Genomic DNA, 15,694 nt, shown 5'->3' on the forward strand with positions numbered 1-15,694 from the left:
TACAAGAATTCAATTTTACATTTTTATCATTTTGTCACATAGGTCTTTTCTTTTTTATAAGAGCACTTTGTATTGACAAACAGCTGAAGTCTCACTAACAATTCTGAGAAGCTCTTGGCAAGATGCCTGCCAAACATCAACAACATAAACTCATAAAGATGAGGAGCATGTGACAAGTGAACAATTACAGCCAACAATTAAAACCTCACAAAGTATCTCTCTTATATAGGTTACAGAGAAGCAGGAATATAAGCATAGGAATATCACAAATATAAGAAGAGTGACAAAGTAAAGTAGGAGAAAATAAATAATAAAAGGAAAGATTATAAAATAAGTTAAAATATCAAGATTCTAGAACTGTCTTGCACTTCAGTGTTACTTTCAAGCAAGCCAACCACAACTCAAAGACCGGAAGGGAAGTTTTAATCTCAACGATTATTCAAAGCAAACTTATTTTTCCCAAATGAGATGGATATTAACCACTTTTCTCATGTACTAAGAAACAACCTTCATCGACCACTTTTCCAATAACTTAAAACTATTTATATGTGCTGCTCAAAAAATATATTAACATTCAATTGAACATCTCTGTCAGACTTCCAGTGTGAGCTGCAGTTAGGAGCCCAACAACATAATTTAATGTTGTTTAAAGTGTGCCATTTCCATGGCTTCTTCTTTTTAGTACCTCAAATCAACAATTGAAAACTAAGAGCTTAGGAATATTTTAACCCTTTTCTGGTTACAGTTGCATAGTCCTAGAAACTTTTCCTTATACTTTAAAAACTCCTCCTGGTGACAATGACTCTTCAGTACATCACAAACATTTCTTGTGCAGGCTGCTGCATGATAAGAATCTGGTGAAAAAGCTTAGCTGGAAGCTTTCTTCTCAACTTTTTCCTTTCCATCAAAATATAGCAGGAAAAAAAGAGAAAACAGATTCACTGATCTCCTAACTTAGTTCTTAGTACTAAGAACAAGCACAAGAGGTTGAAACAAACTGTTAGAGCAAACACTTGTTAGAGCAATTGTTAGAGCAAACTGTAAAGTTTTCTTTTAGGGTTCTTACACTAATCTTCTTAAATTGACTTTGCATGAGCTGAAGCCTAAATTCTGACTGAGGTCTGACAAACTTCCTTTTTAATTAAATGCTCTTTTCCTATGACTAAGGAAAAAAATTAACTCTGTAAGCATAAAACCAGAAGTAACTATTTGCTCATTTCCCTTTTCCAAAGGACTTTCATTTCTTACACTTGAAAAGTACTGTATTTATTCATAGAAATCAAAAGCTAGTTATTTTCTGGCAGAAAACCTTAAGAAAACAAATACAATCCATCTAGCAGCAGACAGGAAAACTAGGAATAAAAAACTTGGACCATACCACATTCCTTTAATCCCTTGTTTTTCAAGAAGGTGTAGGCTACTTCTCTAAAAACAGTGTTCAACATTGACCTTCCTTTAATTACTTTGCCATAGAAATCAAACCTAGTGCAAATGTAAAGCAGTCAGAAACATCCCTTGTTTTCAGGTCTTGAACCTGTCTTGGCTCCCTCTCAGCTTCGGTCAGTCCCTCACAGGACTATGCATTTTTCTAAGTCAGAACTGCTAAAACCTTAATCAAGATTACTGTTATCATGTGAAGGAAAGATGTGTACAAAGTAGATATCACTTCCTTCCTTCCTTTTTTATCTACCAGACTACAAAGATACTTGTATCAAAGACTTCTGAAGTACAAAAGTTATCAGGAACGGATGAAATGAGCAGGTAAAATATGAAACTACTGAACAATGAAGAGAAACCAATGACTAGGTCATAGAAAAATCCAGCATGTTTTCAGTTCAAAGAAGGGAACAGTTCTCTTAGTGAAGTTTGAAGCATGGTGAAGACTCACGGTGAGATTCTCTCAGTACTATAGGTAGGCATCAAAGAACATAAGGGTCAATCAAATCTTTTTTCAGACAGTATCAGTACTTAACACAAGTTATTCCTTGTTTTTCCTTCACTCTGTCATTCCCCTTTTAAAAGGAACTCAGTGAAGTATTCGACTAATGATATTTGCTTTCAGAGAGTACAAAAATGAGGGAAAAAAACCTACAACAATTATGATTACAGAGTAGTAGTCACAGCAGAAATTAAATCCTGTAAGTTGTACTAGATTATCAAAATAGTAACAGAAACACACCGATATCTTATTTTTTAATGCTTTTTTTTTAATCCTTTCAAGCCTCAAATACTAGAACAGGTTTGATATGCATGTATGCATAAAATATTGAGAAATTCGATTCAAAATCCTATTGCAAACATCTCAGAAATTATTTCTCTCTTCTGAAGGAGCATACTTACCTTTTCAACCATAGCTTCTTTTCTTTTTCTGTTCCAGGAACTTGAGCAAAATTAGAAGCAGTTAAACAACGACTTCCAGTAAGCATAGATATAGACATGACATTAGAGTAAGTAATATTTTATCCTATGTCTTAAGTCTTTAGACCCATAAAAAACAATTTTTAAGTTATTAAAATACTTACTAATGCATTCTCCTTTATCTGTAAATTGTCAAGTGCCACATTACCTATTCAGAAAAAAAAGAAATATAAGAAAGTTACTTTAACTATTAAGTAATTTGTAGTTGTGTCCCTTGTTCCAAATCTCCCAAGTACAAAGGGATAAAACCTGAAAATCTTATTCCAGTTACAGAATAGTGCAATAGATGTCTAATTTTAAGAGTCATTATATACTGATTATTTGGACAAAACAGAAGAAGACTACAGAAATATCACCAACTTAGATGTCTACATGTTTCTACTCCATTAAATGTGCCTACAACAAAAGAAAAAAAATATCTCTCATTATTCACTTTGTTGTTAATTACAGTTCTACCAAGGTAGGGTAGAATACGAAAATTGGATCTTGGTTTTGATGACTTTACATAGCAGAAAAAATATGAATCACAGAGCCACACTGTTACTACTTTCACAAACACATTAACTTTTCCCAACATAGACAACATAATAGGATTTCCCAAGGGAAAGCTGGCACACAAAATTATACCTGAGCAAAGCATATATAATATATCTCTTAGTGCTTTAATGCCAGTTCCTTAAAGCTATATTCCATTTTAATATAGGTTTTAACCATTTATGAGTGTTAAAATACTACCACAGCAAAAGCAAACACAAGATAATGAGAATAATCTCATCCTTCACATATGAGAAGCATCTAAACTAGCCAGACTCGCCTAAACAGTACTTCAATCGTTTTTTTGCATGCCTACAGGGTAGCAATCTCAAATGTTTGATACATTCACTAAGAATAGCTACTCCACGTTATTGCACTACTGCATCTGTTTAATACATGTTATTTACATCAATAAATTAGCAGGTGAAAGAAAGAGTTCCCCAAGCACCCCAACCGAGGCCTCCCCTCCTCCTCCTGGGGCCACCACACCAGAGCCTCGCCACATCCCACACAGACCGACCTGACAGTACGCTCCTGTTTCCACCCAGCACACTCTCAAGAATGAGGAAAACTGCGGTTTTTCCCTTGCATTCCGAATCTCACCCCACAACGCGATGCCCTGCGAGCACACGGGGATGCCGCCCCGCTCCCCTCACCGGCAGACCCTCGCCTGGCGGCGGCGCACGAGCCTCGGCCGGCCGGGGAGAGCCCGCCGCGGCGCGGGGGGCGAGGCGGGGGCGCCGCCACGGCCGCGGGGAGTCGCAGCCCCACAGACGCACCCGGCGGCCACGGGCACTGAGCGACCGACGGTCTATCACATGAGAGCGGCGCCGCGGCCACAGACTGACCGCCTCTCATGGTGAGAAAGAAGACAGGAGAGCAGGTCCGCGCTCACAGACAGACCGACCGTCGCTCTCAGAGGGCCGCGGCTCCGCAGCCCCCCTTCTCCTCACAGGGAGCCGCAAACCACAGACTGACCTCCCTCAAGAGAGAGGAGAGACGGTGATCCCACAGCTCGCCAACCCCTCACGGGGCGCGGAGAGGGGAGGCGCAGCGAACGAGACCCTGCCGCGGTGCAAGGAAGCGCACGCTCCCGGTGACAGCGGCGGCCCCCCTGCGCCACGGAGACAGAGCGAGAGAGGGAGGAAGCTCCTTACCCCCCCATATGCCCAGCTTGAGCTGAGACTTGTTCAGGTTCTCCACATAGTCGCCAAGGAAGCGGTTCAGGAGATCCGCCACCACCGACTCCAACACCATTGCGGAAGCTGACCCCCCCCCCTTCACGTCAGCCGCTGCCTACTGGAGGGGAGGGGAGGGGAGCGCAGGAGAGAGCTCCAAGGAGCGGCGTAACCCAGCGACGGGCGCAGCCCCGGCAGTCAGGTGACGGGGCGGGGCGCGGCCCAGCGCCTGACGGGGTGGCGGAGCTGCGCGCCCCGTCGCGCCGGGCCCGCGCAGGGAGTAAGGGGCCGGCGCCGCACCGTGAGACGGAAGGGCTGGGGGCGGTTGCGCGGCGGCCTCCGAGCACGGGCTGAGCCGTGGGCGCGTCGCCCGCGGCGCTTCCCTTGGCGGCGGAGGTAGGGGCCGGCGGACGGCGCCCCCGCGCGGCGCCTCTGCCGCAGCCAGCGTCAGCCCGGCTCCTCGGGAGGCGAAGCGGGCGCCGTGTGCTAAATGCAGCCACGGCAACCTGCCAGTAGCCTACAGACACTCCCAGCTCGCCTCCTCACCGGCCGTGGGAAGGGCATGCGGGTATAACTGTAGGCTGACGGGGCGGCGCGGAGAGGGCTCTCGGTCCGGTGCCCCTTAGGTCCCCCTCAAATGATTCCAGCCAAAAGCTGTGTTTGTGCCTGAGACACAGCCTAGGTACGCAAGTGGGAGGCTTCGGGCCAGTAGTGCCATGTTTCTTATTCATCTATTTAGGATATATGCGCGTGCTGAATGCAGCCACCAGGATGAACGCCAGTTTGCGCTGCTTCAGCTGGGATGAGATGGAGTCCGTCTTGTGGTTACGATTCATAAGAAACCTATCATTTTAGCTAATCTAGCTATTCAAGTGACATGGAAACTCACAGGTGAAGGGAACACAAGTATGAATGTCGATCGTAAAACCTAGATTTTTTAAGAATGGCACTGCACAGAAAGTAGATAAGCGCATACTACTCTGCTGTGAACCTATAGGTAGCAATCAACACTGGAACAAGTTTTTACATCTCAGGGAGACTAATTGCAAATCAGTTATGCAGAGTCATTCTGAACTCATAGGAGCTCCATTATTCATGGAAGAGCAGTACTTTGAAACTCAAAATGACACACCCAGTCTAAAAATATATTCTATAATTAGGAAATGAATGTTAGCAGTAGAGTTCAAGCTCAAAAATACATGAAGATACTTCAAGACCACAGGAACTTGATCAGATTCTTAATTGGGTGAGACAAATGTTGCTTTAAACAGCATGCAAATATCTAGTGGAGATTAGTGTAAGAAGATGTTACAAAACCACAAATAATTTAAGTAAACTGATTCAGGAAAGGTCCATCAGAAACTATTAACCCTCTGGCTGTGTTACTGCCTCTGTTTCAGGCTTGCAAGCTCCCTCTTGCTGCAGCTAACCTGAATCCAAAGAGCTCTGCTCGGATCTCTTTTGGCTTCTTTTGAATAATGGACACATCATCCCTTATCCAAATAATGCAGCATCAAATAGATTTTCAGTTTCTTATGGTGTGCTGGTTTAGGCCCAGCTGGGTACTAGGTACCCACCAAGTCATAATATCACTCCAACTCCTAAACTGGACAGGAGAGAGAGAGAAATATGATGAGATTTGTGTGTTAAGATAAGGAGCCACTTCTGTGTCAAGATAAGGGAGGTCACTCAGCAATTAGCATCATGGGCAAAACAGACTCAACTTGAGAAGAAAAAGGTTTGATTTATTAAATGAATCATCAGAATAAGGAGATGAGAAATAAAACCGAATTTTAAAACACCTCCCCCCACTCCTCCCTCCTCCAGGACCTTCCTTCCCTCCCTGCAGCAGCACAGGGGATGGGGGTTTCATTCACTTCATTACAGATGGACTTTGCCGCTGCTTCTTCTCAGGGGGAAGCCTCCTCACACTTCCCACTACTATAGCGTGAGGTCCCTCCCATGGGACACAGTCCCTCACAAACTTCTCCAGTGTGGATCCTTCCCATGGGCTACAGTCCTTTACAAACTGCTCCAGCATGGGGCCTCTCATGGGGGCAGCTCCTCACATCCTGCCCCATTGTGGGTCATCCACCAGGAGAACAGTCCTTCAGGTACCGACTGCTCCTGCGTGAGTCCCTCACAGGGTCACAAGTCCTGACAGCAAACCTGCTCTGGCATGGGCTCTTCTCTCCCCACAGGCTCCCAGGTCCTGCCAGGAACTTACTCCAGGATGAACTTCTTACAGAGTCACAGCCTCCTTCAGGCATCCACCCGCTCCAGCGTGAGGTCCTCCATGGGCTGCGAGTGGGTCTATGCTTCCCGGTGGTCCTCCATGGACTGCAGGGGGACAACCTGCTTCACCATGGTCCTCACCACATATCACAGGGGAGCCTTTTCAGTGCCTAAGCATCCTCCTCCCACTCCTTCTCCACTGACCTTGGTGTCTGCAGAGATGTTTTCACATTCTCACTCCCTGTTGCTGCAGCAGTTTTACAACTGCACAACTTCTTCTTCTCAAATATGTTATTCACAGAGGCATAACCTCCATCACTAATTGGCCAGGCCTAGGTCAGGTGCAGGGTGCAGCTTAGAATCGACTGGCCCTAACCCATTATATTGTTATGAAAAGTTTTTACAGTTTTAAGTCAGAGCTGAAAGCCAAAGTCATCAACCCAGAACTCTTTATTTCTCATCTCATTGTAAGAACTGTCAGCACTCCAATACCACTATAACTCTAAGTACCTCTACAGCTAAGATATCTACATATATAACTGTATCCAATGTATATTCTACCTAGTGACTTAGCAGTAACATGTCACAGATACAAACTTACTTTGAAGAGGTTTCACTGAGTCCTAGAATAAAGCAATTCTTCTTACAGAAGTGTTTCCTACAATAGCTAAACAACTTTAATGAACAAGTGCTTTCACGCCCTTTTTGCTTGTTTTCTAAAGTCAAAATATTTCTTGACAATTTTTTAAACCTTAAGTAACATGTTAATACAACTTTTCTTTCATAAAGCCTAGCAAGTTCTTTACAACTTAATTATTTCTGCATATCCTACTGTTTGAAGTAGAAGGCCTTTAGTGAAAAACCTGATTTCTCATTTTATGGTCTATTTAGCTTCAGATATGAAGGCAAATTGCTAATTAAGTAAATACAGTAACTACAAAAAAATGACAATTTATCATTTATTTATTTGTTTCCTTCTTTTGTGCAATGTTGGCTGTTCAAAGCCAGTCCTATCACAAGGAAGTGGCAATGAAAGAAAACATGACAGGAAATTGTGAATAGAGCTCCAGCTGCCATTCCATTAGGCAACAAGCTTTCTTCTGTGATTTTTTAAGTGAAGTTTTAGACGACTTTAACTTATGATGCTTCTGTATATACAAGCCAGTAAAGTTTGAGCTGAAGTACTGGCTAATCAGTGGCAACTCATGCTCTTAGAGGATGTAAATATGAAAACAATTGTGCAAATCAATCACATTAAGTGTTCTCTGTAACAATTATACAATATCGCCAGAATGATATGTCCATTTTCTGTTTTGCTTTTCATAACAGTCATAACAATTTCTGCACAGCAGGAAATAACTATGAAGGATGTTGAAAACCATAAGACAATAGCTTGTAAATAATTTCCTAATTGACCAAAGTATTTACTCAAAGAACTTGAAGACTCTGTGAATTTTTTTAATCATCTTGTTACAACATATATTTGAGTAAAAGAAATTTCTACTGCTCCTTACAAACATACTTTCCTAGCCAACGTATATATGTGACCTAGTGGATCAAAAAAGTACAGTAATGTGATTTCACCTGGAAAAGAATCCCAGCAAGCCGTACCTGTGTCCTATATCCTGTTTCAGTAAAACGCACACAAATTTTTAAAAATAAAAGGAAATTGGAAGAGAATTAAGAATGCAAAAACTATGAAGGCAGCAGTTTTGATATTTTATCAACCATATGTGCCTTAAGTACTGTCATATTACTTGAAAACAGATACACATTATTTTACCTCTGTTACCAAACAATCCTTTGTTAGTTTTCCTGAGTCCTGCTTACAGATAGGATGCCACTTAAAAATGACATTAATACAGCTCTGTCTGTTGGTAGGTACCATTCCCTGTGTATTCTCAGTGAAAAGGGTAGAGAGTCCAAAATGAGGGGGCAAAAAAAACCAAACAGCCCCCAAAAAACCTCACAAACAGTTACATGACGTATGAGTTCTGTATCTAGAAGAACAGATACAGGACAAACATTTTGGTGTCTGCTTACCAGTCATTGAATACACAGATAATGTTCATTCGCCTCAGGGAAAAACCCATGCATTCTGCCCATTTTTTCTAAATACCAACATTGAATAGGCATGACTGGTGTGATAAATGTGAATGGAATCAGTAGTTCCACTGAAAGTCATCAAAAACAACATGTTCTGGTTGATGTATAGAGGCTGTTCATGTATTACTGAAGCACTTTGTTAAACAGGAGAATTTGATGCATCACTGCATAATAATTTAGTAAAAAGAAAATATAAATATAACACTGTAACACTTTGTGGTCTTGCTATTTATGTGGTAAGACTTGCTCAGACCTCTCAGGGAAGATTTTAAAAGACCAAGCCTAAAAAACCCAAGGAAATCTGCATTGAAAAGATCAGTTAAAGTTTCAATTTTATGAATAGAAATACACATTGCAAAAACAAATAGTTGTTGGTGTTGCCTGTTACACAATCTTGCATGCATAAATAAATAATAAATAAATAAATCATAGTCATAGCAATTCTAATGCTAATCTGAGGTGGGTACATGGACTAATAGCTCAAAATCCAATCTTTCTTCTATTTTACTGCACTAATATTACAAAATCTCCAGCTCCTGCCATCTGACTGGGCAAGTAAACAGATGGCAATTTTAACCACTGTACCTCACTAAACAGAGTGTATGCCTATTAGCAGTTGGGAAATGAGCCAGATAATGTGGCAACAACTCTCATCACAAAGCCTACAGAGATGAGAGGACTTTCTGATGAGTTAGATCAGGTTGCCAAGAGCCATATTTGGACGAGTTTTGAGAATATCCAAAACTGGTTATGCCACAGCTTTTCTGATCAGCTTAAATAAAAACATATTTGCTTCATTTTTCACTGTTTTTAGTCTCGTTTCTAAGTATTGCACATGAGATTTCATTAGTGCTGAATGGATTTGCAGAAAATAAAGAAAAACAAAAGATGTCTCAACAATTATGACAAATACTGAAATAAACACCCGAATTTCATTACAAGAACTAGAATACCAGAATAGTTAGAAGAACTGTTAATAATTATTAAGACAATTCTTAGAAATTTTTGGAACACTTAATACATTAGCAATAAGTAAAACCAACAGATTAAGATATATTAATGTGTCTGAAGCACTAAGAAAATGCCAACATATGGCAATCTGCTTTCCCTTTTCCCTTGTGGTAGCTGGAGACTCTCAGTTCTCAGTGGAGAACCTTGAAGAACTCATATTTACAGAAAGCTATGATACTGTTTCAGCGTGTGTCCTCTCTCTCTATGATGGAACAACAAGGGAGGTTCTTCTCCCCCTCTACTCTTCCCTGGTGAGGCCTCATCTGGAGTACTGTGTCTAGTTCTGGGCTCCTCAGCTCAAGGGGGACAGGGAAGTGCTGGAGAGAGTCCAGCGCAGGGCCACCAAGATGATCAGGAGACTAGAAAATCTTTCATATGAGGAAAGGCTGCAGGAACTGGGGCTGTTTAGTCTGGAGAAGAGGAGATTGAGGGGAGATCTTATTTACAAATATCTAAAGGGTGGGTGTCAGGAGGTTGGGACATCCCTTTTTTCTATAGTAGCTATAACAGGACAAGGGGTAATGGGATGAAGCTGGAACACAAAAAGTTCCACTTAAACATAAGAAAAAACTATTTCACTGTTCAGGTGAGGGAGCCCTGGCACAGGCTGCCCAGGGGGGTTGTGGAGTCTCCTTCCTTGGAGGTCTTCAAGACCCACCTGGACATGTTCCTATGTGACCTGATCTAGGTGAACCTGCTTCAGCAGGGGGGATTGGACTAGATGATCTCTAAAGGTCCCTTCCAACCCCTACCATTCTATGATTCTATGATTCTAAAAGACTTGACAGGCATGAACATATAAGAAATAAGTGATACACAAATGAAAGCGTGCCAGTATATGAAGCCAGTGTTAACTTCAGCTGCTAACACCAAGGCACAGCCATTTTACAAAGGGATAACCTTGGTATTTATTCATAAAAATAAATCATCTGAAGAAACCCCAACTTTGTTTCTCAAGATAATTTAAAGCCACTGTGTCATCTAAATTCTAACACAATTATATTTTCCCTCTATTAAAAATGCCATATCTGTTTCTAAATAAATAAGTTTGCACCCTTTCTCACTATCTTCTAAGACAAACTTTGTGTAAAATTATCCTCACTGGTTGCTTAGAGCAAGTTGTCAGAGAAATCTAGATTAAAAATGGCATTCCCACTGACCTTTTTTAAAATCCTAAAACAAAAGCTTGTCATAGCTTTCATACAATTGCAAAAACCAAAACCAGCAGAATGTAGACACCGTATTGCAGGAAATAATTCTGTATCCGCAAACAAGGATAGCTCCATAGAAAATCTGATTACTGCAAGTGGTTTTCAAGAATGATTTCCTTTATCTACTGCACCTTATCTGCATCTAAGATATTTATTAATTAGAACCTGTATTTCAGCATGAAATTTCTAAGGCAAGATTAGTCTATCTGATCAGTATTGATCACATGCATGTCATACCGAATTAGATATGAGATATAAATTACATTGCTGGCTTTTATCCTGAGCCAAGGAATCTTCAAAAACCAGGTAAGTTCTATCATAAGAAGAATCTAACTTAATTTTCCATGAGGGCTTTATTTGATGGTGTTTCTGGGAATCATAGCTTCTTTCTTCAGTGATGTACTGTGAAGATGAAAGAGCCGCTAGCTGTGTAAAAAAATTGGTTGAAATAAAAATGAACTTGTTTTAAAGAATATCTTGCCTGTGAGTGGGGAACAAAGCAATAATAGGCTAGTGTGGACCAAACAGATTTACTTTTAAATTATAAGTGTAATTCCATTCACTTGATAAGAACTTGAACTTATTCATTGTGAAAGCATATATAAATATCTATTAATCATTAATCGCATTCACTTGGACATTGGAACAGTCTTCCAGCAAAAGCCACTGAGTCATAAACAATAGAATTGTTCAAGTCACATTTTTTGAGCTGCTTTTCTGAAAAACTACTGACTGATGTTGAAGAAATGGGATGCTGAATGGTAGCGCAATCAGTTGGTTATTATCAGCTAAAGTTTGATATGGAAATAATTAAGAACAGTAGGATGTTGCACTGTTACTGTTTACTAACAGTTAGTCAATTTCCAGATGTCAAGGTCAGTCTGGAATACTGAAGAGAAATTCAAAATGTCCCACTTAGTATGAACTCAAAAAACTCAAAAGGGTTAGTTTTTTCTCACAGAAGTCACTCTTACTCCAGGTTTTAAAAAAAATCCAAGGAACAGGAAGTATAAAATGTTTACTCTCACCTACTTTTACCATATCTATTTATAAGATGGCCTACAATTTTAAAACCTTACTGGATGCCAGAAACACTAATATAGGTTACCTTATTTGCTAATGCATTATGCCAACTGCAGAGTCAGCCAGGAAGTCACACAGCATAACCACCACTCAAGTCACAGGAAAAGCTCTGGGAAAAAAAAATCTCTGAATAAAGATGGGCTAACTGCTTCCAAAATAAATCTTAAACAGCAGGTATTATTCCTAAGAGCTATTGTCTTCAGAGGTTTCTTCCTGGCAATATTTATCTCTCATGGCAATCATGTGCATTACATAACAAAACAAACATCATATGTTATTCTTTTGTCTCTTCTGTAAGTTTACAACTATTAACTATTAACTCTGTTAGAATCAATGTAAGTACAATATACAAAGTCAATATATGTTTAGAATTATTCCCAGCATTTCATGTCTCACAGTATTCTTCTCAGCAATTTGTGACTCAGACTTCTTGATGCTTACTAAAAAGCATAAGACAAAAAAATACATCAGTTAGGATCAATGAGTCAAGAAGAAAAAAATACAGCACGTAACTTTTATTCATTTCACATTATCAAAAAAACCCAACAAAGCAAAGTAAAATGCTATGCTACTGTGACCATTTGCATGGATATAGCAATACTATTTTATAAAGTCCAAGGAAAAAAAAAACACCAAAAAAACTCCAAAAAACACAGCCTTTAAAAAAAAAACATAGCAAGTGGCAAGCCCTGGCTTAGAACTATCAGACATCATTAATTAGTGGAAACAAGGCTAAGGTGAGACTTGAAGTATGTTCCTGTGACAGGCAGCACATTCTGCAGAGAAACAACAGAGGCAGAGCACTACTAGGCATTTTTGTTTTCTAGAGGCCTGCAGCAGACTTTGAGAATTCATAGAATCATAGAATGCCAGGGGTTGGAAGGGACTTTTATAGATCATCTAATCCTAACCCTCTGCAGAAGCAGGTCCACCTAGATCAAGTCACACAGGAACATGTCCAGGTGGGTTTTGAAAAAGTCCAGAAAACGAGACTCCACATCCTCCCTGGGCAGCTTGGGCCAGGGCTCCCACATCCACCATTTATGTATTTATAAATATTAATGAGATCCCCCCACAGTCTTCTCCAGACTAAATAGCCCCAGTTCCCACAGCCTTTCCTCATAAAGAAGATGCTCCCTGAGCATCTTGGTAGCCCTGCGCTGGACTCTCTCCAGAAGTTCTCTGTCCCTCTTGAGCTGAGGAGCCCAGAACTGGACACAGGACTCCAGATGAGGCCTCACCAGGGCAAAGTAGAGGAGGAGCAGAACCTCCCTCCACCTGCTGGCCACACTCTTCTTGATGCATCCCAGGATGCCATTGGCCTTCTTCGCCACTAGGGCATATTGCTGGCTGATGTTTAGTCTATTATCAGTCAGGACTCCCAGGTCTTTCTCTGCAGAGCTGCTCTTCAGCAGGAAAGAATTGAACAGGAGAGAAATGAACAGGAGAATTGTTCATCGTCACAACACAAATTAGAGTCTCACTGTAAGACTACCTGGATGCTTAGCTCAGTGTTCCTTCCAAATGATATAAGTTGGAAAAGGCTTTTCCTCCAGAAGCAGAGACCAAAAGAACTGAAATTAGGCACTATCTAATCTTTTTTTGCATTGACAACAGAAATAAAATGAATTCTTTATAGTTCTCATTTCATTTTAAAAGCCTTTTTAAAAATCATCATGGCAAACAATAGAAATTAAATGATTGCTACAATTTTTAGATAGCAACAATAAGATTACTGTCACAAGAAGAACTTACAGATGTTCCTCCACATTCCAGAAGAAACCTGTCAAATGCCCATGTCATGGATTAAGCCCATCCAGGAACAAAAGACCACAATCAGATTTATGTACCACAGACTTCAGCACTCCTGAAGGACAGGGAGGGCTTATTGCCACTTACTGTCCAGGACAAAACAGATAAGGCTACTCAGCTTGGGGAAGAAAATGAAACTTAATTTAATCTGCTTCCAATTAAAACATAACATACAGAAAACATCCAGTTGAAAACCAATCCAGAGTAGGGCAAATGTTGGAAGTGCAACTAGTCCTTTAAGATACCCTTTACCTCAACCCTCCTCTCTTCCGGGCTCAGAGCCCTGAGCCCAGTGTCACTACCTTCTCCCCCGTAAGTGGCACCTGGGGTGGGGAATGGAGGGTGCAGTCAGTCCTTTCCTGATGTATCTTGCAGCTTATCTCACTCCTGAGAAGGACTCATCGCCAGTCCTCTCTTGCTCCAGTGCGGGGTCTCCCACACACTGGGCAGCCCTGCATGGGCCGCTCTGACGGGGCACTGCAGCCCCAGTTCAGCTTCTCCAGGTTGGGGTCTAAACTGCTCGCTCCCTCTGACTCGGAGTCTCCTAACTTTCACCTCCTCTGCCACGGGGTCTCTTACTTCTCACCATTGGCTGCAAGGGTATCTCTGGTCTGGCATCGCTTCTTCTGTCCTTTCCTGACTGCGGGGTCTGCGTGGATGCCTCTATCTTGGCCTTCCTTTCCACCTCCATTTCCCTTCTTAAATAGTGATGGCAGAGGTGGCAGATTGACCCAGCGGGGCCAGAGGTGGGTCCAAACCCCAGAGCCAGGAGAAAGTCCGAGAACCCTTTACCGGGCCTGCTCTGCAGCCCCCTTCTGTTACTAAGCAAAAGCGGCTCCTCACAAACCCATAACAGCCTCTTACCATTTCACTTTACACATTCAAATGGAATTTAGAAACACAGAATGAGTATTGGTTGGATTTTAAAGTGAAATAAAGTTTCTTCAGGCCTGAAAAGAAAGATTCAGGAAATGTCCAAGGTCAGAGATTGCACAATGTGTCTGCACTATCTGTTCCAGTGCTTGACTATTCTCTCTGTGGAAATTGTCCTTATACTCACTTGAAATTGCACTTCATTCCATCAAAAATTAATTTCACTAGTTAGATTTTATTTATTTACAATCTTATTCAAATTCACTAACTCTAAAAATGAGATGTGGAGGTGTATCTCAGTTATGCAGTCCTGAACTGCGCTTCTTTCTGCACCATTAGTCACCACTAGTAATTAGGTGTGGTAACGTGTCATTTCCCTCTGGTTCAGGCTGCAAGGACCCACCTCTCCCTGAGAAGAATTTTCTCCCTGCACGATTGGAATGTGCTGATGTGATGCCTGTACAGCCCTAGCAAGGTGTCAGGTCTGGTGAATTTGCTGAAGAAAAAATTTTCCTGTAGTAATAGAGCTAGGAAGAGCATGTATAAGTAGTTAACGTTAGAGTTAACATAAGGAAGACATAGGTATTAAGCATTTAGAGCAATAGCAGAAAGTCAGATGTGATAATACTGCTTGATAGACTGCTAGATTGTTAAAGACATTTCTGCAGGATTTCACCTCTTCCACAATTTGATTCAGCAAGGGTATCTGCAAAGCTATGTTTAATAAAATACATTGATGATATCCATATTCATAACAATGTCATTAACTTCTTTAATCCTATTACTTTATTATTTTAATCAAGTAGAAACTGAGGCTCAGATACCTGTTTGTTGGAAGTTCCCAAAAACATTTTGAAAACACAGCCCATGATGACAGCTCATCAAAATATACTGAGCCTAGCCAATTAGGACATTCCTAAAAAGGGACTGTTTACTGGAAAGCCTGTTTGTTCTTGGAGACAAAGAGGATTTATAGACATATCAAGAAGACTCTGCATTTGATGTTTCTCATGGTATAAAGGAGTACAATTTCACCAAAATGTCTTCAAAAGTCTGCAAGCAGAAGCCAACAACAACAAAAAAAGTGCTAGTAACACAACACAATAAATTCTCATTTATGCCATTCTACATGAAAAGGGGAAGGAAATGACCTGATTTCCTATATTTCTGTGTGATAATCTAGCTCTAACAGCAGGGAAGGAAGGACAGGCAAGCAAGAGGCAAAAGATTTCT

At 41.0% G+C, this 15,694-nt stretch overlaps 2 protein-coding genes across 4 annotated transcripts in view; both read right to left on the reverse strand.

Moving 5' to 3' along the window:
- Positions 1-4,419, reverse strand: part of VPS13C (vacuolar protein sorting 13 homolog C) — a 97,328-nt gene extending 92,909 nt beyond the window's left edge. The window contains exons 1-2 of one of the 3 annotated variants that reach the window (XM_062000380.1): positions 4,110-4,416; positions 2,523-2,566 (exon numbers count right to left, since the gene is read on the reverse strand). In XM_062000380.1, coding sequence (XP_061856364.1) covers positions 2,523-2,566; positions 4,110-4,209 — 144 coding nt within the window. In that variant the 5' untranslated portion in view covers positions 4,210-4,416. Of the gene's footprint in view, positions 1-2,522; positions 2,567-4,109 lie in introns of all 3 variants that reach the window. The other 2 variants (XM_062000381.1, XM_062000382.1) reach the window with 2 other exon arrangements.
- On the reverse strand, positions 4,249-14,279 carry LOC133625828 (uncharacterized). The gene is made up of 2 exons (XM_062000415.1): positions 14,168-14,279; positions 4,249-4,616 (listed from the first exon to the last, which is right to left on the reverse strand). Exons 1-2 carry the CDS (start codon positions 14,277-14,279, stop codon positions 4,249-4,251), a joined length of 480 nt encoding a protein of 159 aa, XP_061856399.1.
- Positions 14,280-15,694: the final 1,415 nt, after the last annotated feature.

The sequence above is a fragment of the Colius striatus genome, chromosome 7 (assembly GCF_028858725.1).
Source record: "Colius striatus isolate bColStr4 chromosome 7, bColStr4.1.hap1, whole genome shotgun sequence".
NCBI classification, from domain to species: domain Eukaryota; kingdom Metazoa; phylum Chordata; class Aves; order Coliiformes; family Coliidae; genus Colius; species Colius striatus.

Bases quoted from the DNA above. Each gene is read 5' to 3' on its own strand.
- LOC133625828 (XM_062000415.1), bottom strand. From the start codon at position 14,279: ATGGAGGTGGAAAGGAAGGCCAAGATAGAGGCATCCACGCAGACCCCG. The intron at 4,617-14,167 runs GTAAGAGACCCC...GGCTGCATTTAG, and splicing joins CTTGCAGCCAATGGTGAGAA to CACACGGCGCCCGCTTCGCC.